A 24,286-nucleotide genomic window follows, 5' to 3' on the forward strand; every position below is an offset into this window, starting at 1 on the left:
TAACTATTGTAATGATCTGGTCAAGAGGTAATATACTCAACACACTAGAAATAAAAGGAAACTACCTCAACATAATAAAAGCTACATCTGGAAAGACCGCAGCCAACATCTTATCTTACTCAACAGCGAAAGGTGGAAAGCTTTCCCTCTAAGATCAGGAACAAGGCAGGGATGTCAACTCTTGCCACTTCGTTTCAACATCGTATTGGCAGCCCTGGCCAGAGCAATTAGGCAAGAAAAAGAAATAAGAGAAACAGATTGGAAAGGAAGAAGTAAAATTATCTCTGCCTACAGGTGACATGATCTTATATAGAGAAAACCCTAAAGACTCCACACACACACACACAAAAATCCTGTTAGAACTAATAAACAAATACAGCAAAGGTGCAGGACACAAAACCAATGCACAAACACCTATTGCATTTCTATATACTAACCACGAACAGTCTGAAAAGGAAAGTAAGGAAAAAACTTCATTTACAATAACATTAAAAAGAATAAAAGACTCAGGAATAAACGTAATGCCAATGGAGAACGTTAAAGAATCAAGCCAACAGGCACTCACGCCTCAGCCGGGGAGACAGGCCCCACACCAGGTTACTGTGGAAGGACAGGACTTCACTTCAGTGCGTGGGGCCCAGGGGGTTCCGGGAGAGGAAGCCGGAGAGGCAGCTGGGTGATCCCAGATCTCACAAAAGGTGTCTGGGAGGAAGGTGAAGACCTAAGAGCCACCGGAAAGTGGTGGGATGAGACTGCCCAGAAAGGAGGAGAAGTTTTTAGGAAATAAGTCCGAGAAAAAAAAACATTTAAGAGGCGGTCATGGGGAGGGCTGGGGTGGGGGGGGGAGGGAAAGGCAGAAAACTATACTTGAACAACAACAACAACAAAAACATGTTGAAAGAAATAAAGTATTGAAAGTTAAAAAAAAAGAGGCAGGCAAATGAAGAGGGCATTGAAAAGGAGGAGCCAGAGAGGTTGGAGGAAAACCAAGAGCCACCGAGGTCACAGAGGCCCCAGAGGAGAACGTTTAAGAAGCTTCTCTCCCACCTCTCCCGGTTATTAGCTCTGGGCCCGCGAGCGAGGGCCTCGGTTGCCTCATCCACAGAAGGGAAACAATGGTGACAGCTCACAGGCTTGCTGTGAGAATGTTATCAAGTAAGGAGTAGAAGAGCGTAAGCACAATGCTGGCACAGAATGAGTGCTCCATACGGGCTGCCAACAGGAGGGGCCAGTGGCCAGCAGTGTCACATGCTGAGAAGAGACAGGGGTAAGATGATGATTCAAAATGCCCTCTGGCTTTAACAATGCGAGGTCCCTAGTGACTGCAGGGGGTTAAAGGGAAGTTGAGGGCAGGTGGTGAGGGGGGCAGGGAGTGGGGACAGGGCACACGTAGCTCGCTCCTTGAAGAGTATGTTAACGTGGCTCCCAGTTTTGAATGGCATCCGTCTAGCAGCTCCACCTCTGGCTTCTCTTGAATTTCAGTTAAAACAGAGATACAGAAAGAGTCGAAAACCCAGAACGTCACTATAAACTACTCTTGACAGCTGATTGCCGGAACGGGGGAGGGCAGAGGAGGAGTGGAGAGGCCTATTTCTGCCCGTGATAAAGCCAGTGGGACTCGATTGAAAAGTGCAATTGTAGTGAACCCCAGGCTAAGCTGCCCACAGAGTGACATTGCCTCCCAGCCTAAAAATAATTTGAAAGGTCCTGTATCCCTCCTCCCACTGTCTGACCCTTAAAAAATAGCAAGGTCTTTGTCAACTGGACAATGCACAGCCGTCGCTCGACTGCATGGTTGCTTTTGAGGAAAAGCGCTTGTCCTTCCCCCCGTGGAGTGCCTCTCAGCCCACCCCCACTCAGACATGGCAGCTCCCAGAAGAGACAGGGCACGATGGGGAGCAAGGTGATGAAGTGCCCTAGGAGGTGGCACAGTCCCTTACAGATACAGATGGACGGCGCAGATAGGAGGAGGCTAGGAATGTCATTTTTCAAAACTACACTTGTTGACAGCATCAGATGGCTGGGATACAAAGGGAAGAGAAGGTTCCATTTCAGCCCCTCAGAGATTAGATGGAAGCCTCATAAATCCTGAGGATGGAGCTAAAAAGAGAGTCTGAGCACCTGCTCTCCCACTGCAGATGCGTGATGAGATTCACCCAGCACCCCCGCGGGGCCAAGAGTGCAGCAGGCGCTATTGGACACCTGGGCGACAGCCACGTGCCCCTGATGGCTGAGTGCAGCTTTTGATTCAGGGTCTAGTGTCTGCCCCCAGATGACTCAGGTTAACTCCGATGGTGCTCAGACACCTGTGTGCACTCATTCCCTTTGCCAACGATTGCATTAGGGTCGGACTTGCAATCCAGCTCTGACCGACAAAAGGAGAGATCAGCTAAGGGGAGGATGGTTCTCGAAAAGCTCTCTTGCTCTGAAAAAGATACCTACAAGGAAGAAACAATTCATTTTCTGCTCTGGATGGTAAGGATGTGCCTACTTACCACCTATAAAATTCTGAAACCTATAGAATTGTATTAACTGATGTCACCCCAATAAATTTCAAAAAAAGAAAAAAGAAAGGGAAGAGGAGAGGGGGACACTACATAACAAAAATACTACATATTTTTTTCACCAAAAAAACTGCTAGAACTGTTTAATGAATTCAGCGAAGTAGCAGGATACAAAATAAACATTCAGGAGTCAGTTGCATTTTTATACACCGATAATGAATTATCAGAAAGAGAAATAAAGAAAACAATCCCATTTACAACTGCATCACAAAAATAAAATATCTAGGAGTAAATTTAACCAAGGAGGTAAAAGACATGTACTCAAAAAATTATACAACATCAAAGAAATAAATTCGAGAAGATAGCAATAAGTGGAAGCATACACCATGCTCATGGGTAGGAAGAATTAACATCATGAAAATGTCCACACTACCCAAAACAATCTACAGACTCAGTGCAATCCCTATCAAAATATCAAAAATGGTATTTTTCACAAAACTAGAATAAGGTAAAAATTTACATGGCACCACAAAGACCCTGAATAGCCACAGCAAAATTTATAAAGAACTCATGATCCTCAACACCAAAAAAAAAAAAATCTAATTAAAAAATGGGCAGAGGACCCGAACAGATCCTTCTCCAAAAAGGACATACAGAGAGCCTATAGAAATATGCAAAGAAGCTAAACATCACTAATCATCAGAAAAATGCACATTTAAACCACAATGACATATCACCTCACACCTGTGAGAATGGCTGTCATCAATAAATCAACAAACAACAAATGCTGGAGTGCGATGTTAGTGGGAATGCAGACTGGTGCAGCCACTATGGCAGACCATATGGAGGTTCCTTAAATAAACGAAACATAGAACTGTCTTACAACCCACCAATTCTACTTCTGGGAATATAGACAAAGAAATCCAAAACACTAATTTGAAAAGATGTATGCACCCCTACATTCACTGCAGCATTATTTACAATAGCCAAGATATGGAAGCAGCCTAAGTGCCCATCAACGGACAAGTGGATAAAAAGGCTGTGGTACATACATAAAATGGAATATTACTAGGCCATAAAAAGGAATGAAATCTTACCACTTGCAGCAACATGGATGGATTTCAATGGTATTATACTAAGCGAAATAAGTCAAACAGAAAGAAAAATACCACATGCTTTCACTCGTGGAATCTGAAGAACAAAATAAACAAACACACAGATTTGTAGATACAGAGAAGAAACTGATGGCTGCCAGAGGGAAGGGGAGTAAGGGGCTGGCTGAAGAAGCTAAAGGGAGTCAGAAGTACAGATGGGTAGAAACAAAATAGTCACAGGGATGTAAAGTGCAGCACAGGGAATACAGTCCATTATATGGTAGCAACTGTGTATGGTGCTGGGGGAGTACTTTAAATATTGAGGTACTTTAAAGATTGAGAATTACATCAAACTCCCCCCCACCAAAATGGTGCAGTTCCCAGAGAGTTACTCAGCTAGTTTTGCACGCCTCCAAAGAATGTATAATTGTGCTATTTAAATTGTTCCAGAGCAGAAAAAAAGAACAGATTACTCCTGATGGCTTTTCCAAAGCCAGAATTACCATACTGCTAGAACTTGATAAAGAACACAATAAAAAACACTACAAAAATCTCTCTTATGTATGTAGATGGAGAAAAATATTAACATTCAAACAAATTCAGCAAAATATTAAAAGAATAATGCAATTATATCCAGTAGGGTATCATCTAAAAATGTTGAGAGAGTTCACATTGAAAACCGCATTAACAGAATTTGTCACACCAATAGGTCAAAGGAGATGAAAACGTGTGGTCATCTTAGAAGATGCTTAAGAGGCAGTTTATAAAATTAACATCCATTCCTGATTTTTTAAAAAATTCACTTAAAAGGGGAAGCATTATATGGCCAAGGGGCTTTGGCGGCAGACAGACCCGAATTCAAGGATGGGCGTCTACTCACTAGCTGACTGATGGGGACACTTCGCAGGGCCTCTCAGACCTCAGTGTCACTGTTTGAGAAATGCCTGTCATCCGCCTTCAGTGAGTTAACATAGGAAGTCACGTTGCACGACACCAGACATGTGGCAGCACTCAACCAGTGGAAGCTTAGTATTGTTATCAACAAGTAAAAATAAAGAGTACTTCCTTATTCCTGAACTCATCTCTACTGAAACAACAGGACGGTTAATGTGAATACCAGATAAAACACTGTACTGCACACAGAATTACACAAAAGGGGTTTTTAGCAGGTGGCCCTCTGTGTAGAGACAGACGACAACGATGTGGAAGGATATACTCCGAGACAGCAACACTGTGTGTGTGTCTCTGGGTCATGGAATTAGGGGTGCTTCCTTCCCATACCGAATTTGTTCATGTAAATGCAATAGCAAATGTTACGTCACAACGGAGACTGTAAAAAACCAGAACTGATGTTCCAGAAAACCAAACAAATTGGGCAATCTCTCCCAAAAGGCAGAGGAAAAGGATTAAGGGCTAAAAATGATAAAGGAAGTGACAAGCTTTGAGAATCAGAAAATGGGTGTACAACCTACGGCTTAGAGAGATTCTTAAGAACGATATTGGAGCTACCAGAAGTGCTGGTCAAAGCAATAACTAAAAATTTTTTTCCAGGAATGAAAAAAAAGTGTGCAGATCAAAGGTTTTACTATGTTCCAGCCAAACTCAATGAAAAAAGAGTGATGCTAATTAAATTTTACTTTCATTGGTAGGTTAAGAATGATACACACATCTGGGTGTGTGCGTGTGTGTGTGTGTACACATATATATAGCCTCCAGGTTACTTACAAAAGGATGAAAATTACCCTGGCCTCAGACCCTCTTCAGGTACAACCACTGGAAGATAGGGCAGCTGAGTGACAAACCAATTATATCTTCTCAGATATGAAAAGACAGAAACCAAACCACTCTTCCTTCTTGCAAAGGAGACATGAAGGTGAGCCCCGGATGAATGAGTGGCAAATCAAAAGTAACTGCAAGAATGAGGACGGTGTGGTGTGAAAGGATGGCAGGTCTTTATTTAATCATCTCAGCTCCAGACTCAGAAATGTGACTGTGACGTTCTGACCAGTGGATTCTAGGCCCCTGCAGTCCGCCCCACGTGCTTCCTCGCTCTTTCTGGGGGACAGGAACGAGGCTGACCCGCCCACAAAAGCCTTGGGGAGGCTGGCAGATGGAGGACGCCTCCGGGACACGGCAGGACGGTGAGTCTGCTTCCTACTGTTACAGATAGGACAAAAGATGGAGGAACGTTCCACCTCTTTTTCACCTGGGAAGGCAGAGGCGGGACAACTGCGGAGCTGGGTGTAAGACCAAGACTTTCTGTGCAGTCAGGAGACTGGGAAGCGCCCACCGACTCCCACCCACTCTTTTTACTTTATTTTATTATTTTTTTTAAAGATGTATTTATTTATTTTTAGAGAGGGAAGGGAGGGAGAAAGAAAGAAAGAGAGAGAAACATCAATGTGCTGTTGCTGGGGGCCGTGGCCTGCAATCCTGGCATGTGCCCTGACTGAGAATCGAACCTGCGATGCTTTGGTTTGCAGCCTGCGCTCAATCCACTGGGCTACTCCAGCCAGGGCCTTATTTTATTTTATATATTGATTTGAGAGAGAGAGGAAACCTCGATGTGCTGTCCACTTATGTAAGCATTCGTTGGCTGCTTGTTGCAGGTGCCCTGACCGACAGGACCCACTGGCAGCCCAGGTACATCCGGAAGACGCTCTCACCCACTGAGCCGCCTGGCCTGGGCCTCCACCGACTCTCCTGAACCTCATCCTCACATCCTCGCCTCCTCCCCCTGGCCTTCCAGAAGGGGTTCGACCCTCGGTGGGATTACCGGGGGTCGGGGATTTGGGGGGTTATTTGTCTCCTGGACAGACGCTGGGCGTTTGTTTGCGGTGGCGTTGGCATCGATTGTGGATTCTCTGGGGTGGCTGCGGGCTGTGAGGATGATCCCGGGGAGAGACGGGGAGAGACGGAGCGGCCGGGGGAGGCTGGGGTGTGGAAGGGGCGGGCGCGCAGAGAGGTCCCCGCACGCGGGGGCAGCCTTACCCCCTGGCCCGGTGGAGACCGTGACCTGCGCGTAGGTGGCTCCCGTGGCGGCCGCCGCCGGGCCGGAGACGCCGTTGAGCGCCGCCACGCGCACGGTGTAGCGCGCCCCGGGCCGCAGGTGGAGCAGCGTGGCGGCGCGCTCGCGGAGCCCGGCCTGGCGCGGCACGAAGGCCACGCGTGGCTCGCACGGCTCGCACGCGCCCGCTGGGCCCTCGCGGCCACAGCGCAGGCACAGCAGCGAGTAGGTGACGTCGGAGCGGCCGCCCGAGTCCGCCGGCGGCAACCAGCGCAGCCTCAGCGCCAGCGGCGAGCGGCTCAGGCTGTACTGCAGGTCCCGCGGCGCGGACGGCGGCCCTGCGGCGGCACAGGGTGCGGGCGCTGTCAGGGGCAGCGGCCAAGGAGGGGGAGGCGGGGACCAGGGACCGGGGAGGGTGTGGGAGCGCCCAGTGAGGGGGCGGGCGGGGGTTAGTGAGGGGACGTGGGGGGGGGGGGACCGAGAACAAAGTGAGAGGGGTGTGAGTCCGCCCCCAGCTGGAGAGTGAGGCGAGGGGAGGTCGAGCGCATGGGGCCCGTCCACCCGGGGACCTGCCTAGAAGCCCAACCTCCTCCCGCTGTCGGAATTCTCCGCTTTTCTTGTTCCTCCCACCCCAACCCCGGTCCCCACCCCCACCCAGGCTCCCCCACCTCCATTCCTGTCGCAGGCCCGCAAGCCTTTCTTCACCCTCCCTGCCCGCACCAACACTTGATCCGACTTTATTAACCGCTCCCCTCCCCACCTCCGCAAAGCGTCCTGGAGGGGGACTCACGGGTGCAGGAGGCCCAGGGCGGGTCAGTGGGCGAGCGCGCGTAGCTGTCCAGGCAGGCGCAGAACGTGGAGGCGTTTTCCAGCGCCCGGCTGTGCTCCGGGCACGGCGAGCAGAGGGGCCGCCGCGAGGACACCTTGTAAAACCCTGGGGGACAGGCTGCCGGGAGGGGCCGCGTGAGGAGGAGGGGGCTCCTCCACAGTTTCTCCCCCCCCCCCCCCCCCGCACTGTCCTGCCTGTCCTCCTTAGGGTGGAGCTTAGCGCCTCTGATTGCGGTGGGGAAGTGGCGAGGGTCTCAGCCACTCCAGGACCGCCCTGTGGGGTGGCAGTTCCCGACTAAACCACCCCACACCACTTAACCCTTCCTCAGTAAGAGCTTAATGTGGGTTAGCACACTGGGCCGTTTTACTTCTAGCAATTCTTTTAGTCCTCACAACGACCCGTGAGGTATGTGCTTTATCCCCATTTTTAAAATGAGGGCACTAGGGCTCAGAGCGGTTAGGTAACTCGCCCAACGTCCCACACCTAGTAAACCTGGGATCCCGCCCCCAGCAGGCTGGTTCCGCAGCCCCAGTGCCCACCAGAGGGAAATGGGCCCAACTTCCCAGTTTGGGTGTGAGGACACAAGAGAGGCGCCTCCACAGCTACCAAGGGACAGGCAGACACCCCCGCACTGCCAGAAACACAGAGACAGACCCTCTGACACACACATGTTGTCACAGCTCATCCTCCCACCACTCTTTGGGATCAATGCGTGTAAATCCTCGAACCGCACACTTGGTTCCAGTTTGAACGTGGGGCCAGCCAGGTGGAGGGGAGGGGAGTGGAGAAGAGGGAGGGACAGTGGCATGTCCCTGCTTCTAGTCTTGACACCTCCGGAGTTACTTTGCTTCTCCTCTCTCCTCCACCAGAACACCTGTTGTTAAAGCACAGGCTTTTATGACTAGGCAACCTGGGTTTGCAGCTAAGTCACACCACTTAGTTGCTTTGTGGCCTTCGACAGGTCGATGGACCTCTCTGAGCCTTGTGTAGAATAATACCTCCAAAAGGTTGTTGGAGGATTAACTGAGACAAAACAAGTAAACTGCTTGGCCAAATAGAGACCACATCTACACAACAATGGCACGAATCACTGTTCCTCCATCACAAGCCTGAAGTGGATACTGCGGCACACCCACTGCAAGAAAACTCTCACCAGCTGGGCCAGGGGAGGAGGAGGCGGCTCTGGGCCCCTCCTCTCAGGCCTGGACGGTTCTCACATCGTCCCTTTGCTCTGCCAGCACTTCTCTGCCCCTCCTCTGTCACTTAGCTGGTTATGAGAGGCTGGCTGCTCTCCAGCCCCGAGAAGGCGGGGTTACAGACTAGGCCTTGGGAAGAGCTTCCAGCCTGCCTGGGAGAAGAGAGGAAGAGCTGAAGGTCTCCGTCCTCTGGAAGGCTTGGTCTTGGGAGGGTCCCTCTTGCCTAGAATCCGGGGCAACCCAGCACTGGGGCAGGGCTACGGCACCCAGGAGTCTCTGGAAGTCTGCTTCAGAGCAAAGCATGGGACCCACTGACTTTGCAGTCTATGGTCTGGTGAGCAGCAGCGACCCCAGCTGGGACTCAGAGGTCCTGGGTTCCAGTGTTAGCTCTGCCACTTCCTTTGCCTTCCTGGCCTCAAGAAACCCTCGGTCAAATAAAAATAGCAGCCATAGCCTGCCCACCTCCATTGTAAAGTAAGAGAGGCTATCTGTTTGCGGGTCTCACTGCTGTAGGGAAAGAACGCCGGAGGCTCCCCTTCTCTGTGTGTACGCGGACACGCGCCCCAGAGGCGGGTGGTCCCGTCACAGACAGCATTGGTTATCTCCACTTGGAGAGGCTGGGTTTGGAAGAGGTTTGTGTGGAGGGGAAGGCTCAGGAAGGGGCTCCTGACTGCCAGCCCCTCCCTCTCTTCCTCAGGGTCAGAGCCGGAATTTCAGAGGCCATCAGTTCGACTGGCAGAGTCCTCCACAGCTTCCCTTGCAGCGGCCACCCCCTTCTGAGGCCGCCTCTGCTGAATGATGCTGGCCGTTAGAAGGTGCTGCCTTATGTTGTGCCCCAATCAGCCTCCCTAGCTGTGATCCCCCGGTGCCACCCCATCACGGGTCTCAGTGTGCCCTGTGGAGCCTTACGGGACATCTGCTGGCGTTCCTCTGCTCCGAGGAAGTTCTATAGAGATTTGAAGACACAGGTCATGCACCCAAGTTTTCTCCCCGAGTCTTTCAATAATTCCTCTAGTGGCTGGGGGAGGGGAAACAAGCAGGAAATTACGAAAGAGAAACAAAAAGGCTATTGGCTGTGTTTCCACATCTGTGCACCTTTAGAGAGGGACAGGCTCACTTTGGCTACAGAAGGCACTTTAAAGGCTCTCACTTCTTAATACAATTCTGACCGTTTCACTCCCCTTCTCGGAAACCTCCAGCAGGTCCCCACCGCCATCACCCTGCCCCTGCCACACTGAACTCTTCCCTTCTCACCTCTGGATCTTGTCCTATAATGACTTACACCCTTTCTCTCCTGACAAACTCCTAAGCTTCTCCAAACCCAAGTTCAAAATAATACCTACCGCCCTGGCTGGCGTAGCTCAGTGCATTGAGCGCGGGCTGCGAACCAAAGCATCGCAGGTTCGATTCCCAGTCAGGGCACGTGCCTGGGTTGCAGGCCATGGCCCCCAGCAATCGCACATTGATGTTTCTCTCTCTCTCTCTCTCTCTCTCTCTCTCTTTCTCCCTCCCTTCCCTCTCTAAAAATAAATAAATAAAATCTTTTAAAAAAAGATTGTTTTTAAAAAATAATACCTACCTGTGAGGCTTTCCCTGGCAGCCTCCCTAGTGCCCCACTCCCCACGGTAGGGCTGATGCCATTACAAGGGGCCTTTGGTCCCAGCTTAAGGACAGGGAACTCAGCCCAGCTCCAGCATGGGACTGGTTGCTGAGTGTGTTGAGTGTGTGTGTGCCTGTGTGGCTGTCCAAAGCATGGATCTACACCTCCCCCTCCAGCCCTGATCCATTCATTAAAAAAAAAAATTTTTTTTTGCATCTACTATGAGCCGGGTGCTGTTCTAGGCTCTGGGGGCAGAACAGTGAATAAAACAGACCATGATCCTCCTGTCCACTGGTACAAATGCCCTCCTCCCACCTTAGAAGAAGAAGAAGAAGAGAGGCCATCGGCTGGTAATTCCCTCAAGGTCTGGCCATCAAACCCACAAACACCGCCATCCACACCCGTCTTCTCTCTCCTCCGTCCTCCAAAGCTCAGTGGATCCTCTAGTCTGGGCCCCACCTTTGCAGCCTCCATTCCGTCAGGCACCTGACCTCCACACTCTCACACTGCTCCTTCTCTCCTGGTTCTTCCCATGGCAGGACATGGGCTGGAGCAATAAAAGCTGTCCACTGAGGGTGCAGGCAGTAGGGCACTGTCTAGAAAGTGTCTAAAAACAGTACAACTGACTGAAACATGGCCTGCTTTTATTTGCAACATGTGCCAGCCATTCTAACCCACACCAGTAATACAATGCTTCCCCCTGAGGCAGACTGCTCCCACCACCCGCATCTTGGCACCCCACTGGCTCCTTCATCAATAAGCAAGGCTCTCCCACCTACAGTAAACATCCACCCTCAACCCACGCAGTGTCCTCAGGATACAAGCCCCTCCCCTCCCCTTTCCAGTCCAGCCTCCTGGAGAGCTGTTTACATCCCGACTCTAGCTCCTCGGCTTCCTTCATCCTTTGTCCTGCTGCAGCTGGTCGCTCCGCTGAGACTGCTGTCCCCAAGAAGACATCGTCCCATCCTCGCCTTACTGACGGCTCCCCAACACTATCGGCCGTTCCCTCCCAGACACCTCCCTCTCCCTTGGCTGCCACGAACTCGCAGGTAGAAGGAACACTGCCTTTTTTACAGGCTCCATTTCTTCTACTTCCCCTTGACTATGGCTGTTCTGTGAGACTGTCATCATCGGCCCTCTCACTCCTTACCCCACACACTCTCCCTGGTCTCTCCCAACCACACCCACAGTTTCAAGAAGCATCCGGCTCTCTGTCCCTGCGCTCCAGACCCATGTTCTAGCTGCCTCCACTTGAACGCACCATGGACACCATAATTCAATGTGTCCTCCCACGTCCTGTGTTCTCTACCCCAGTGTACGGCCCTCTGTCCATTCAGTTCTCCAGAAGCATATGAATAGAAAAGGACCCCTGTCTCCTGCTGTGCCCCCTGGTTACCAGGGCTGTGGATGCCATCTCCTTATCACAACCGTCCTCATCTCCCAGTGATCTCTGTTACAACCTTGGTTCAGGCCTTGCGCTCTTCCTCCTGGACTATGGTATTACTTTCCTTCCTCAGCTTCTGGCCTCTAATTCTTCCTTCTCTAGTCCTTTCTTTTGGGTTGCCACTTGAGTGAGCTTTTGAAAATACGAATCAGAATATGTTAGATTCCTGCTTCAAATTCTCCCCAATGGTCTAAAGCATAAAGTCTAAGCTCTTTGTCCCAACATTCGAGACGCTTCATGATCTGCCCCTACCCACCTCCAGCTCCATCACCCCTCCCACCCCCAGATGCCCTCTGCCCCAGCCACGCTGACTTGCCCAGCCCCAAGCGTGCTACACTCTCTCCTGCCTCCGTGCTTCTGCACATAGTCTCTGAACTCAGAATGCTCTTAGCTGCCTGAAAGAAAGGCCTTCTTGCCATCTCTCTCCACCCTTAGAGCTGGGTTCTCCCTTCTTCTGCCCCCACCCCCAGCTCTCTGTTGATACATATCACACCCCACGGTAACCACTCATTCACCTGATACGTTTCCATGGGAGAACCTACCATATATATCAAATCCTATTATGGACATGGGAGCTGCTGAGACCAACATGACCCATTGCCGGAGCTCAAGAAGTTCCTAGTCCAGCGGTGGAAACACACCCAAGCAGAACACTGCATACCATGGGGCAGGTGCAGACACACAGGTTGCAGTGGGTGCTGGAGGGCACAGAGGAGGATCCTAACTCCACCTGGAGAGCTCAGGAAGGTTCACGTCCCCAAATCCCTTACTAAGCCATACGTTCCCCCAGGGAAGAGACAGTGACATTTATCTGTATACGTACCATAAACCCTTAGTAAATGCAGATGTTATGTTCTCAATTCAAAATGAGTGCACGATTGAATGAAGAAATGAGAGCAAGTTTCCTCACCTCCCCCCGTCTGTGTCTTCCCACCACTGTGTCTTCCCACCACTGTGTTAATCCCTCTATTATGGCATATATCACCCTGTTGTGATTTTTAAATTTAGGCTATGAGCTTCTTAAGAGACTATGCCTCATTAATTTCTGTTGTCCTGGCACCCAGAAAATGGCATGGCTTTTTAAAAAACAAAAACAACAACACCATTTTATCTTTCTCCGTTCAGCACAAACATCCACAACCCCTCCTGACCCTCAGGCTTCCACCAGTATGGGAGAGAAAGAGGGGTGTATTCCTGGTGCCACCACAGAACCCCCAACACAGAGGGTCTCCCCCAGGGAGCACGGCAACTCTCTGGTTCAGAGAGGTGGGCGGGATATCAGTAGCCACCCAGGGCTAAGCCAGCCTCCCTCTGGACCTCTCTCTCTCTCTCTCTCTCTCTCTCTCCCCCGCCCCCTCTCCTCCGCCTGCCTGCCTGCCTCTGATGTGCACGCTGTCAGGGCCCAGCAGCCCATTCCCTACAACATGACCAGTCCCACTGGCCCAGCGATGTTCGACCTTTGTCATCTCACGGCGCACACGAACTAGCTACTAAAATTTTGCGGCACACCAAAAATATATTTATTGCTGATCTGACAAAAAATGGGTATAATTTTGATTCATTCACACCAGATAGCTATTATTGTGTTGGCTGGTCTCATTTTTTTAAAAAAATTTGATAATCTAAGGGAAAAGAGGTCAGTGCTCCTGACTAAATAGTCAGGTATTTCATGTTTTAAAGAATTCTTGTGGTGCACCAGTGTGTCTCTTGCAGCAATTCTTGCGGCGCACGGGTTGAAAATCGCCACGCTAGCCAACAGCTGGTGGGGTGGGGCTGCTGCAGCGTTCTTCCTCATCACAGGGCAGGCACCGTAATGTAATTAATAGACAGAGCTTAAGAGTTGAGCAAATCTGGATTCAAATCCTGGTTTCCCATTTCCTAACTTTGCAAGCAAGGTATTAACCTCTCTGAGCCTCTGTTTCCTCATTTGCGAAATGGAGATAATGATGACATATTTTATTGCCCTGAATAAATGAGAGGGCCTGTGTGAGGTACTCATCCCACTGCCTGAACTATAGGCCTGTAACGCTCCCTTATATGGAGTCAATTCACCTCCTAGTAACTTCACTCACTGGTCCCAGCTGGACCCGCTGAACCCCCACAAAAGCTCAGGATTTCTGGGCTCCACAGCCCACGGTTCCCCCACTCCCCCGCCCCGCCTTTCTCGCCCAGGGCACTCTGCCTCTCCCAGCTGCCACCTGCGCGCTTCACTCCCAAGACACGCCCCCTAGTTCGCTGGATACCTTCGCAGATGTCACCGCGTTCCTGGAATCCCGCACTGCAGCTGCAGCGGCCCACGGGCACCAGCCACTCGCCGTCCGCGCCGCAGTGCATGCGCGGAGGGCTGCCGGGCTCCCCCTCGGAGTGCGCCACGCACGTACCGGTCACCTCCACCAGCGTGGAGAAGGCGCTCTCGGCCGCGGTGGCTGGGAACGCCGCCAGGCCCCGCACCGTGGCGCGGCACTGCTTGTAGTAGACGCGCACGGAGACCAGCGCCACGCATGCGCCCACGTCCTGGAAGGCCAGGTGGAAGCCCCGCCGGCTGAGCGGACCGATCTCGCGCACCTCCGTGTTCAGCTTCATCTTGCGCTCCCCCAGGTCGCCCTGAGTGAAGCTTTCGTCCGCTGCGATCGTGTCGATCTTGCGGGGCCGGCTGCTGCCTGGGCGGGGATGCCCGCGGCCCAGGTCGGCCTCAGTTTCCAGGTAGTAGACGTTGAAAGTCTCCTTGCAGGTGCCCGCGGCGCCAGGGATGCTGCTGCAGTCGCGCAGTGTGAACTGCAGCTCCACGAAGATGCGCTGCCCGCGGCCGCGGCCGATCCAGCCGGTCTGCAGCCAGTTGTCCTGGTTGGGCTCCAGCACGTTGCACACCTGGTACGTGCGGATGGGGCGGTCGTGCTCGTCCATGCCGCTGATCTCCTCCCACTGAGGAGGAGCAAAGACGCTGGCAGCTCAGGGCCGAGGTGCCCCGGGTAGTTAGAGTCCGGGCGGTGACACAGGCTGCAACCCCCCTGCCCCATCACACCGCTTTCTCCTCTCCCGCCTAACCCCAGTGGCCCCCTCCACTCACTAGACCTCTGAAATTATGGGATGCAAAGCCAGCAGAAACACTGGAGACAACCGAGTCCAATTTTTCACTTTATAGATGGGGAAACTGAGGCTCCAGAGTGGGAGGGACTTGACTAGATATACACATGGAGTTGGTAACAGAGGTAGAAGTGGGGGCTGGAGTCTCTTGCTCTCCACCCAGGGCCCTCTCCAGGATACCAAGCTACTGTCACGTGGCCACATGGCCACATCGCCCCACTTGCACCTTGTTTCCACTCCTTTTTCAGGATTCTGAGCCCCGCCTGTTCCATCAATCAATCCATCTGTAAGCAACACTGTTTAGAGGATCTCTTGCGTGCAAGGCACCGCCCAGCATTGGCTCCATCCAGAGGCCACATCCTGTTCCTAGACACGACCAGTGCTCTCCTCACTTATGCTTTTGTAGTTATTTGCTTATTTTGACTGTCTGGCTTAATTAAGACTCGACATTTTCTAATAGGCGACGCTGGCTTGAAGCCAGGGCTGTCCCAGCTCACGTGTTCCGAGGAGCGTTTTGATCTGATGGAACCAGGGGGAGCCAAAGGGCCTGAGTCCTGGGCCACCACAGGATCCTCGGGGCAGGGAGGGAAAGGATCACACTTACCCCATTGCTCGGCGATGCAGTCCAGCCCAACTCAGCCTGGGAGGCTTTGGAGTCCAGGAGGATGACTAGGGAGAGGGAAGAACAGATGTCAGAAGCCCAGAAGGTCAGGATGGAGGACCCTTAGGTGAGTTCACTGAAAATTTGCTACCTGAAGGGTTGGTGAATGTGACAAAGGACACAGACAAGTTTTTCTCACTCCACACATTCCCCAGGAGGGCATGTGAGCAGCTCACGTCCAGGGACAGGTAGCTACATGATTAGGGGAATAGCCTGTATTAGTTTTCTGGGGCTGTTACAACAAATGACCACAATTTGGTGGCTTGAAACAGCAGAAATGTATTTTCTTATGGTTCTAGGTGTCAGAAGTTGGAAATCAGTCTCATGGGTCTAAAGTCAGGACGTCAGCAGGATGGGTTTCCTCTGGGTGTTCAGAAGGGAGGATCCATTCCCTTGACTTCTTCAGCTTCTGGGGGTCCCCTGTGTCCCTTGGCTTGTGGCCCCCTCCTCCATCTTCAAAGCACACCCAGTCTCCGCTTCTGTCAGCACATTGCCTTCTCCTGTGGCTCCAGCTCCTCCTGCATCCCGTTTACAAAGACCATTGCAATGACACCAGGCCCATCCAGACGGTCCAGGGTAATCTCTCCACCTCAGGATCCTTCACTACACCCGGAAAGTCTTTTGCCATTTAGGACAGCATTCATGGGTGTGGGGATTCGGACGTGGACATGGGAGGAGTCATTATTCAGCCTGCCACAGTCTATGGCAAGTACTCTAAGGGTGATTGTAAAATTGTGGGGGGGCATTGTCAGTGACCCCCCCCCCCGGCATACCCAGGTTTCTTAAATTATACCTGAGCATCAAGAAGAGGGAGAAAGTGAGTGTATCAGAAAATTCCCGTATACAGCCCAGAATCCATGCAGACTCAGGGGCTCTTCTGGGGCCTGGGGTCATCAAGCATAGAGGAATCTTGGACCTTTTTACTTGACTTCTAGGGCCTCTGTGGCAAGCAAAGTGAAGACATCCTCTTAGCAGCAGGGGAAATAAAAATCTCTCATTTCCTCATCCGGCTCCTTTCCCAGGGGCTGTCACCTCCACTGCCTTTGAAAGAATGTCAGTGGTCCTTTCATATATAAGAAGCATGACTTCTCCTGCACCAGAGAGGCTTGGGGTCATTTCCCCCCCAGGAGGCATCGGCCCAGCAGTCTGAACTCTGCTCTCGGTGTCCGTCTGGGAGAAGCACGGGCCTGGGCAGCGCAGCAGCAGCTCAGAGGCAGGAGGCCCAGCCATCGCCACATCTTGGCAGGTTACTCATCTGGAGCTTAAGCAAGTGGATGGGGCTCCAGAGTGAGGGCCTTTAAGAGGGCTGACCCCCAAAGCATCCGTGACAGTGGACAAGGCCGCCCACAGCATCCAGATTTCAGTGTAACTGACATTACATCGGAAATTGCACATTGGAAAGCATGAGAAATCCAGCGCCCCCACAAACCTCGCAGCTGAAGCCTCAAATTCCAGCCCCTTAGGATTCTGCACCTGGATATGACGCCTCTGGATTCAACTGAACGTACAGCTCCCCCAAATTCAGAATCAGAGGCAAGGCCCGGGCTCTGGTACCGCGGACAGCTGCAAACCCGACAACGCGGACAGCTCTGGGTAGTCCACCCTCTGGATTCAGCACTGCGGTGAGGACAGCTCCCGGATCAGCACGTCGGGCAGCTCCTGGACCAAGCTCCCCCACCCACCACCAGCTCTCCACCTCCAGCTGGCCGCACAGTGGTCCCCTAGCCCCCGCTGTTCGGGCTCCATCCCGTCCCCCGTACTCCGGTCTCACCTCCGCATCTCCCTTCTCCTCTGCTCTCTTCTTCTCCCCTCCCCCACACCTCCCACCTCCAGTGGCTCAGCCTGTCCGTCTCACCGGCCCCTGGACCGCCGCCTCTGGCTCCCACGGTTCCCGGTCTCTTTCTTCCCCAGCCTCCCCGTTCTCCAGCCCCCGGGCTCCTCAACGCCCCTCTCTTCTCCATTGCTTAGCCACCTTTTTCTGTCTCTCCAGTTCTTTTGCTTTGGCTGCTCGCATGCTTCACACCCTAGTACAGACTCCAGTTTCTCCATACGACTCCACCAGCGCTCCAGCTCTTCAGCCCCTATCTCTTGACATCCCAGGCTCCAAGAACAGCCGCCAGTCTCCTCACCTTCCTCGGCAGTCCCGGGCCTCCCTGGTCCCAGCAGCAACGCAAGAGAAAGTGGCATCAGGCAAACGAGCAGGCGCAGCGGATGTGGGCCAGCGCCGGTCTCCATGGTCCGCAGACCAAGCTGTCAGTGCGGCGGCGGCTCAAGCCGCGCCAGCCGGGCCCCGCTGAGCAGCGCCCCCAGACCCCGCACCAGCGCGGGGAGGGATCTCACCGGTGACCGTCAGCCATGGGGACCAATCACTAGGTACGGCCGCTGGAGCTGCCCCAATCCCCGCCAGGAGAAGGTGGAGGGGTGGAGTTTCACAAGCCAGGGGAGGAACCGCGAACTGGAGGGGGAAAAGAAGGGGTCCCTCCAATCTTCAAACCTTGGGGGGTGGGGCAGTGCTGAGCGCTGGCTGGACTCCCGGGGAGGCGGGGGAGCTGGTGTCTGTGGCCCAGAGCGCTCAACCTCAGCCCCTCTTTGCTGAGAAGTAGAGAACGTGGGCGTGGCTTAAGAAGGGGCGAAACTCGGGGAATCAGCGACACTTGCAGCCTCTGCACTGGCCTGGAAGGTCTCTTGTTCCCAGGACTCGCAGGGGTTCTGCTGTCCTGCCCCCAAGATCCGGGAGCTCCTCTATCTCCCAGCCCTTGGCTTCTTCAGCGTCTGCGGCTCCCGGGGTCTCCTGGCTGGATCCCGCCCCCTTCTCTCCCTGCCCTCTGCACACACACGCGCACACACACACACCGGCTGGAGGAAGGGGCCAAGCCCACCCCTGGGAGCTGCTCGAGAAAGGAGGGCAAAGTGGGGAAGAGTCCCACCCTACCAGGAATGCTTCGGAAGCTGGAAACCATGCCTATGCCGGGATGGGGCGCTGGTAGATTTTGCATAAATGATCGATTTCATAGGTTCTTGCTCTTGCTGCCAGGACGCAGGCAGCACTGCCCACAGCCAACCGCGCCCCCCGCCCCAATCTGCTCAGAGCCTGGAGCTCCCCCTTTGCTAACCCCTCTCCGTCCACCCCAGGGGATTCGTGAGGGGTGCAGCGGCCCGGACTACTAAGCGTCTGTGAGGGAGGCGGAGCAATCTTCGCCGAGTTCAACCCGCGCCGAAGAAGCCACGAGGAAACGTGGAACACGACCTCTATCTAGTGAAGGTCATTTATGTGCAAGCTGAGGGTTTAAGGCGTTGGTGTGGGAAGGGTTGGGGCCCTCCAGGACGAGGGAGGCGGCTATTGAGCGCCACCATCAGGGCTGCACTTGAAAGGAGATGGCTCCACCCACCCTGTGGCTTCTCCGAGCTCCTTCCTTGGGGGAACCCAACCCCTCTCTCTCCCTTCGCAGCTGGAGCAGTCTTAAGAATGAATGCGAGTCCGGTGTCTACGTGACCTGTGTGACTCGAGTGTCTGTGCACTTGGTATGTGTGTATCCCTCGCACCTCCAGCCAAGAGCTGATGGGGCCCACGCTCTGCGCCGCGGACGCTCGGGCCGAGGGCCCCGTCTCTGCCACAGTCCGCACTTCCCTGAGCCCCGAGTGTGATGAAATTTTCTGGCGATGCGGAGTGCTAGCCGTGTACAAGCGGCTTTCACGTGTCATTTCTGTGCATGTTTGTGTGTGTGTGGCACGTCTACAAGCACACTTGCTCGCTTGCAGACACACTTGCTGGGCAGTAGCAATAAGAGCTGCTGGGAGGAACTGGATTCCTTTGCCCGTGGACAGACCGTCAGAAGGACTGGGGCTCCGACTCCACCGGAGACTGAAGCCGCTGAGGACGCGAAGGAGGTGTGGTGTCGGGTCAGTCCCTGACCCCCGGCAGGGGCCCCTGAAATCGGGTCTACCTGAAGGACTCTCCCACCCCCCGCCTCCTTCCCATCTTCATTCTGCTCACGCTCGCTTTTCTCCCCCACCCCACCCCCAGCGTTGGGAGATGGTATTTTTAGAAGCTGCTTAGAGACCCAGGACTCCTTTCCTTTCAAAATGAGTCTTCATTCCGTCACCCCTCACCCCTGTCTTCAAAACCAGGTCCCCTCCCCTTGGCAGTCTCTAAGGTGCCGGCCATCCAGGGACTTCAGGGCAGAGGCTCTGATCCGCGGTGCTAAAACGAAGTGCAGACTCTGTAAGCTCCGCCGGGATTGTCCCTGAGCCAAACCTACAGGGGAAGTTTTCTGGGGAGTCACGCAGGATGCCCCATAAACCCCCGGTTGTCGGGAGCCTGGTTCCTGCCTTCTCCCACCACATACACCTGCAGGCACCTCAGGGGAGCAGCCGGATCTGGACCCTAGGAATGGAGGAGAGAAGAGAAAATGATGTAGTGAAATAAGACTTGTCTTTCTTCTTCTGGACAATGCATTTATGATAACAATAAAACGGAGAAGCCCCAGAGTATGCGGATATATGCAAATCAGCCGGATCTGAGTAAGAATTGCGCCAAGGTGGGGCTCCCCTCTACCAGCAGGCCGAGAAATAGACGCCTGGTGAAGGAATTCACAAGGGCCTTAGAAGGACACTAAGTCATGGCTTATTGTGCTTTTTAAGTGCTGGGGGCCAGTCAACCAAGGGCCAGGTTAGATCCCTCCCTGAACTAGTGGGCTTGGGAGTGGGTCGGGGGTGGGGTGAGGGGTGTGAGTATAGGGACGAGCTTTCTGGCTGTGATTCTGAACCCACCAGAGTCTGGATCCTGCCTCTTTCTTTCTTCCTTTCTTCCTTTTTTCCTTTCCCTCTTTCTTAAAGATTTTATTTATTTACTTTTAGAGAGAGGGGAAGGGAGTGAGAAAGAGAGGGAGAGAAAAACATCGGAAAGGTACATCAATCAGCTGCCTCTCACTCACCTACAACTGGGGCCTGGCCCACAGCCCAGGCATGTGCCCTGACTGGGAATTGAACCAGTGACCTTTCATATCAGAGGGCAGCACTGAGTCCACTAATCCACACCAGCCAGGGCCTGACCCCCCATCTTCAGCTGGACTTGGGACGTCTCAGCTAGTGCACTCTGATCCTTGGCCTGGGGCTGCTGTGCACTCCTCCAGCTGATAACCAACATCCAGCGGCTGGAGTCTCCAGGAGACCAGCAGCCTCACTCCCTAGGGTAGGAGCGGAGGGGCCGGGAACCAACGCAGAAGCTCCCGTTCTCTCTTCTAGTCCTCCCAGACCCTGTCCGAGATGGGGCGGAAGGGATGTTTCTCTCTACGCCTACCTCACTGTCTCCCAGGCAATGGGGGAGAACACCAAATAATGATACATTTTCTTCCACGGAGCAGATCCAGCTTTACCGCAACCTCCGTCACCAAGTTACTGAACGTCACACACCTAGGAGCTGAAAAATTGGTCTCTTTCTTTTGCACGGATTCAGAAAGTACATTAAGCCTGGCAAGACAGGACAAGCCCTCTCCTCCAGGGAGAGGACTGAGCCTGCTCCAGAGAAGTCGGGGTCGAGCCCTGGGCTCCGGAAAGAGTATGGGGAAGGAACAAATAGCCATGGGGAGCCCTACTGCTCAAAGGAACATCTCCAATTTGTCTCTTTCCTCTTATCCACCTCCCATCCCCTCTATTAAGAAAGAAATAAACATATCTAGGGTGGATTCTTTCTCCCCTTCTCATAAATAGTTTCATTCAGTTTTAAGAATCACGCCGCACTTCATAAATGTTGCATCCTTGATGTCCCCACTCTGGTGCGCCCATGCGTGCAACTCCAGGGAGTGAGGGGGTGCACAGACAGCACACCGGTACGTAAATGTGCAGATCCTAAAGCAAAGTGAGCAAAAGCACGCCAGGCTCAGGTGGACAGGACATTAACTCTCTCAGGTGGGATGGCTTGAAGTGTGTGGGTGTGTGCCCAGGAGATGTCCCAGCAGGGGCATGAGCTCTGGCTGGTGGGGGGAACTGGGGAGGGGAAGGAAGAAAGGCTCAGTGAGGGAGCCAGGCCCCCACACCGCCTGGAGGCCAAGGGACCGCAGACCTGAGTGTGGTGGGAAGCAGCCACAGGCCTCCAGTCAGGGCGAATTCTTTTTGAGGACAAGCGACTCTCTGGCAAAAGTAAGATGGAGGCTATAAACAAATGTTTCAATTGTATTTTTCTAAGGTAAAAGAAAATACTTTTTAAAAAACATAAACAAAACATTTAATTTATCAACTTTGATAATTAAGCAAAGAGCTCTGTGGATTGAGCACTGGCCTGCTAACCAAAGGGTCATTGGTTCGATTCCCAGTCAGGGCACATGCCTGGGTTGCGGGCCAGCTCCCTAATGAGGGGAGTGTGAAAGGCAGCCACACATTGATGTTTCTCTACCTTTCCTTCTCCCTCCTTTCCCCTCTTTAAAGTAAATAAATAAATGAAATCTTTAAAAAATTAAAAAAAGAAAATTAAGCAAAAAAAACCCTTCAGACTATCAAACACAACATAACCTCATGAGCCTCTACTCTCTCCTCTGTAAACAAAGAATGAAAATATTTGTCAGAGTTAATGTGAGGTCATAATATAATTTTTAAAAGATTTTATTTATTTATTTTTAGACAGAAGAGAAGGGAGGGAGAAAAACATCAATGTGTGGTTGCCTCCTGCATGCCCTGCACCAGGGAACCTGGCCCGTAACGCAGGCATGTGCTCTGACTGGGAATTGAACCGGTGTCCCTTTGGTTCATAGGCCAGCAATCAACCCACTGAGCTACACCAGCCAGGGCAGGTCAGAATATAATTTATAGGTGCCCCAAACAGTGTTTGGCACATAGCTCTGGGATGTTTTATTATTCAACTCCATGGTCAATTAAGGTAAAAATCAGAAAGAAAAAAGGGAAAGGACAAAGGCAGGTTAGGTGGTGAAGCAGGAAAAGAGAAAGAGAGGATTAGAGAAACTGTCGTGAAGAAAAGACAGACTGAGGGCAGGAAAGAGGCAGAGAAGCACGGGACTAGAAGGCAAGAAGCCTAAAGGAAACGTATTTAAAGAGACAGGAATATTGTCAGGCCAGGCTAGCTGGCCAGCTGCCAAGTGGCCTCAGAGGCAACACTTACCTCGGTGAATTCTTCGAGGCCTGAGCTCATACCCTTGACCTACCAGTACTAAGAGGGGGCCTGTATGTACACTGAGGGGTTGGGAGGCAGATCATCCCGACTCCGCTCCTGTCCTGCTGTCGGGGCGAAGAAGCAGTGCACGAACACACGGGGAGAAAAGGAACTGCGGAGGGCCGGAGCGCTCACGGGGGGTGGGGGGAGAACAGCAGATTCCTCCCCTGCGGGAGAATGTGCGCAGGAAGCCCACCTGGGATGTGCCGGCTGCTCTGGGGGTGTGGGGAGGTGGAGCGGGGTGCCTTAAACACCCGGTGGCATCATCAGGCTCTGAGAGCCTTGTGCCTCCAAATCCTCAGTGGGAACGGACTGGCCCCGGGCACCTGAGGGACAGAGCTGGGGGCCGGGCATGGGAACGGGCCCACCAACACACGCTTCTCTGACTCTGCTTTTAGAAAACCTTAGTTCTGTTTCTGAGCAGCCAGCTTGAGGATTAGAGCAGTGCTTTTAAATTACCAAAGCAACATAACGTATTCGAAAGTTCATGAGTAAAAAGTGAAATACCCATTCCTTCCACTCTACACAGTCCCATTTCAAAGTTTAAATCATGTTACTGGGTTGGTACACACCCTTCGTGATGTTTTCTACACACACACACACACACACACACAGAGAAAATGAGCATATCTGTCGGCGAGGTAAACAGTGTTGATTATCTGCCCAATACCTCTCTCCACTCATATTTTTTGTTGTTGAGAAATCCCCAGTTTTGTTCGGATGCTCACCTACTGTGACCCTTTGCTCAGAGAAGATGACACACCCCCAAGTTCAGGGATGGACAGAGATTGTTATTGGCTAACCATCCCGTGTCTCAGGGTGAGCTCAGGCCTGGGGATGTGACACAACCCTGGCTGAATTGGGGGTTCTAGAAACAGTTTTTCCTCCTAATAAAAGGGTCGCACGACAGGCAGCATCTCCTCTCTGTAGGTCAGGGCAGCATTTGACACCTGGACTGCGGCAGCCACCCTGACACTGGGGGTGGGGGAGGGTCAGAAAGGCATGAACACCAGGGAACGGGAGTCATGGAGACCACTCCGGGGTCTGTCTGCCACAGACAGAAATATTTACTTATACTTTTTAAATAGAACAATTCTTATTTTAAATTGATTTTATAGGGAGAGCTAGGAAGGGAGCTATAGGGAGCTATAGAGCTATAGGGAGAGGGGTAAGGAGAGACAGTGACAGACATTAATTGTTATTCCACTTATTTATGCATTTATTGGTTGATTTTTGTATGCACCCTGGCAAGGGATCGCGCCCCCAGCCTTGGTATATCGGGACGAGGATCTATCCGGCTGAGCTACACAGGCAGGGCTCCAGACAGAAACACTTAGACCTACTCCAGGGAAGGGGAGCAGTTGCTGGCGGATGGAGACACCTCCCAGGGCTGAGCTGACCCCCGCAGGACATGAGCTGGGCCGGGAGACTGTCACAGACGGAGGAAGCTGCTGTGTCCTTTCTAAGAAGTCTCTGCTTGCTCTCTTTCTCTCCTCCTAGGGTCAAAGTTCTCCGGTTTCTTCTTTGTTTAGCATGGTTGGTGCATTGTCCTCTTTGTAGACAGAGGGCTCCCCTCAGCCTGTGTATAGCCTCTGCCTCCTTATAACTCTGATCTGCCCGTGACCTTGGCTTGTCATCGTGTCCACTCCGGCTTCTACTGTGGCTCTGACTCTGCATAACCTTTCCACTTACCTTCCCACAGCGA

The 24,286-nt window shown here is 52.6% G+C and overlaps 1 protein-coding gene across 1 annotated transcript in view; it reads right to left on the bottom strand.

Annotated features, from left to right (window-relative positions):
* Positions 1-19,107, bottom strand: part of EPHA10 (EPH receptor A10) — a 33,742-nt gene extending 14,635 nt beyond the window's left edge. Inside the window, exons 1-5 of the mRNA XM_028513429.2 lie at positions 17,549-19,107; positions 15,363-15,427; positions 13,918-14,596; positions 7,396-7,551; positions 6,590-6,943 (exon numbers count right to left, since the gene is read on the bottom strand). Coding sequence (XP_028369230.1) covers positions 6,590-6,943; positions 7,396-7,551; positions 13,918-14,596; positions 15,363-15,427; positions 17,549-17,654 — 1,360 coding nt within the window. The 5' untranslated portion in view covers positions 17,655-19,107. The remainder of the gene's footprint in view (positions 1-6,589; positions 6,944-7,395; positions 7,552-13,917; positions 14,597-15,362; positions 15,428-17,548) is intronic.
* Between the last annotated feature and the right edge of the window lie 5,179 nt (positions 19,108-24,286).

Source organism: Phyllostomus discolor, chromosome 5 (assembly GCF_004126475.2).
Source record: "Phyllostomus discolor isolate MPI-MPIP mPhyDis1 chromosome 5, mPhyDis1.pri.v3, whole genome shotgun sequence".
In the NCBI taxonomy this organism is placed as follows: domain Eukaryota; kingdom Metazoa; phylum Chordata; class Mammalia; order Chiroptera; family Phyllostomidae; genus Phyllostomus; species Phyllostomus discolor.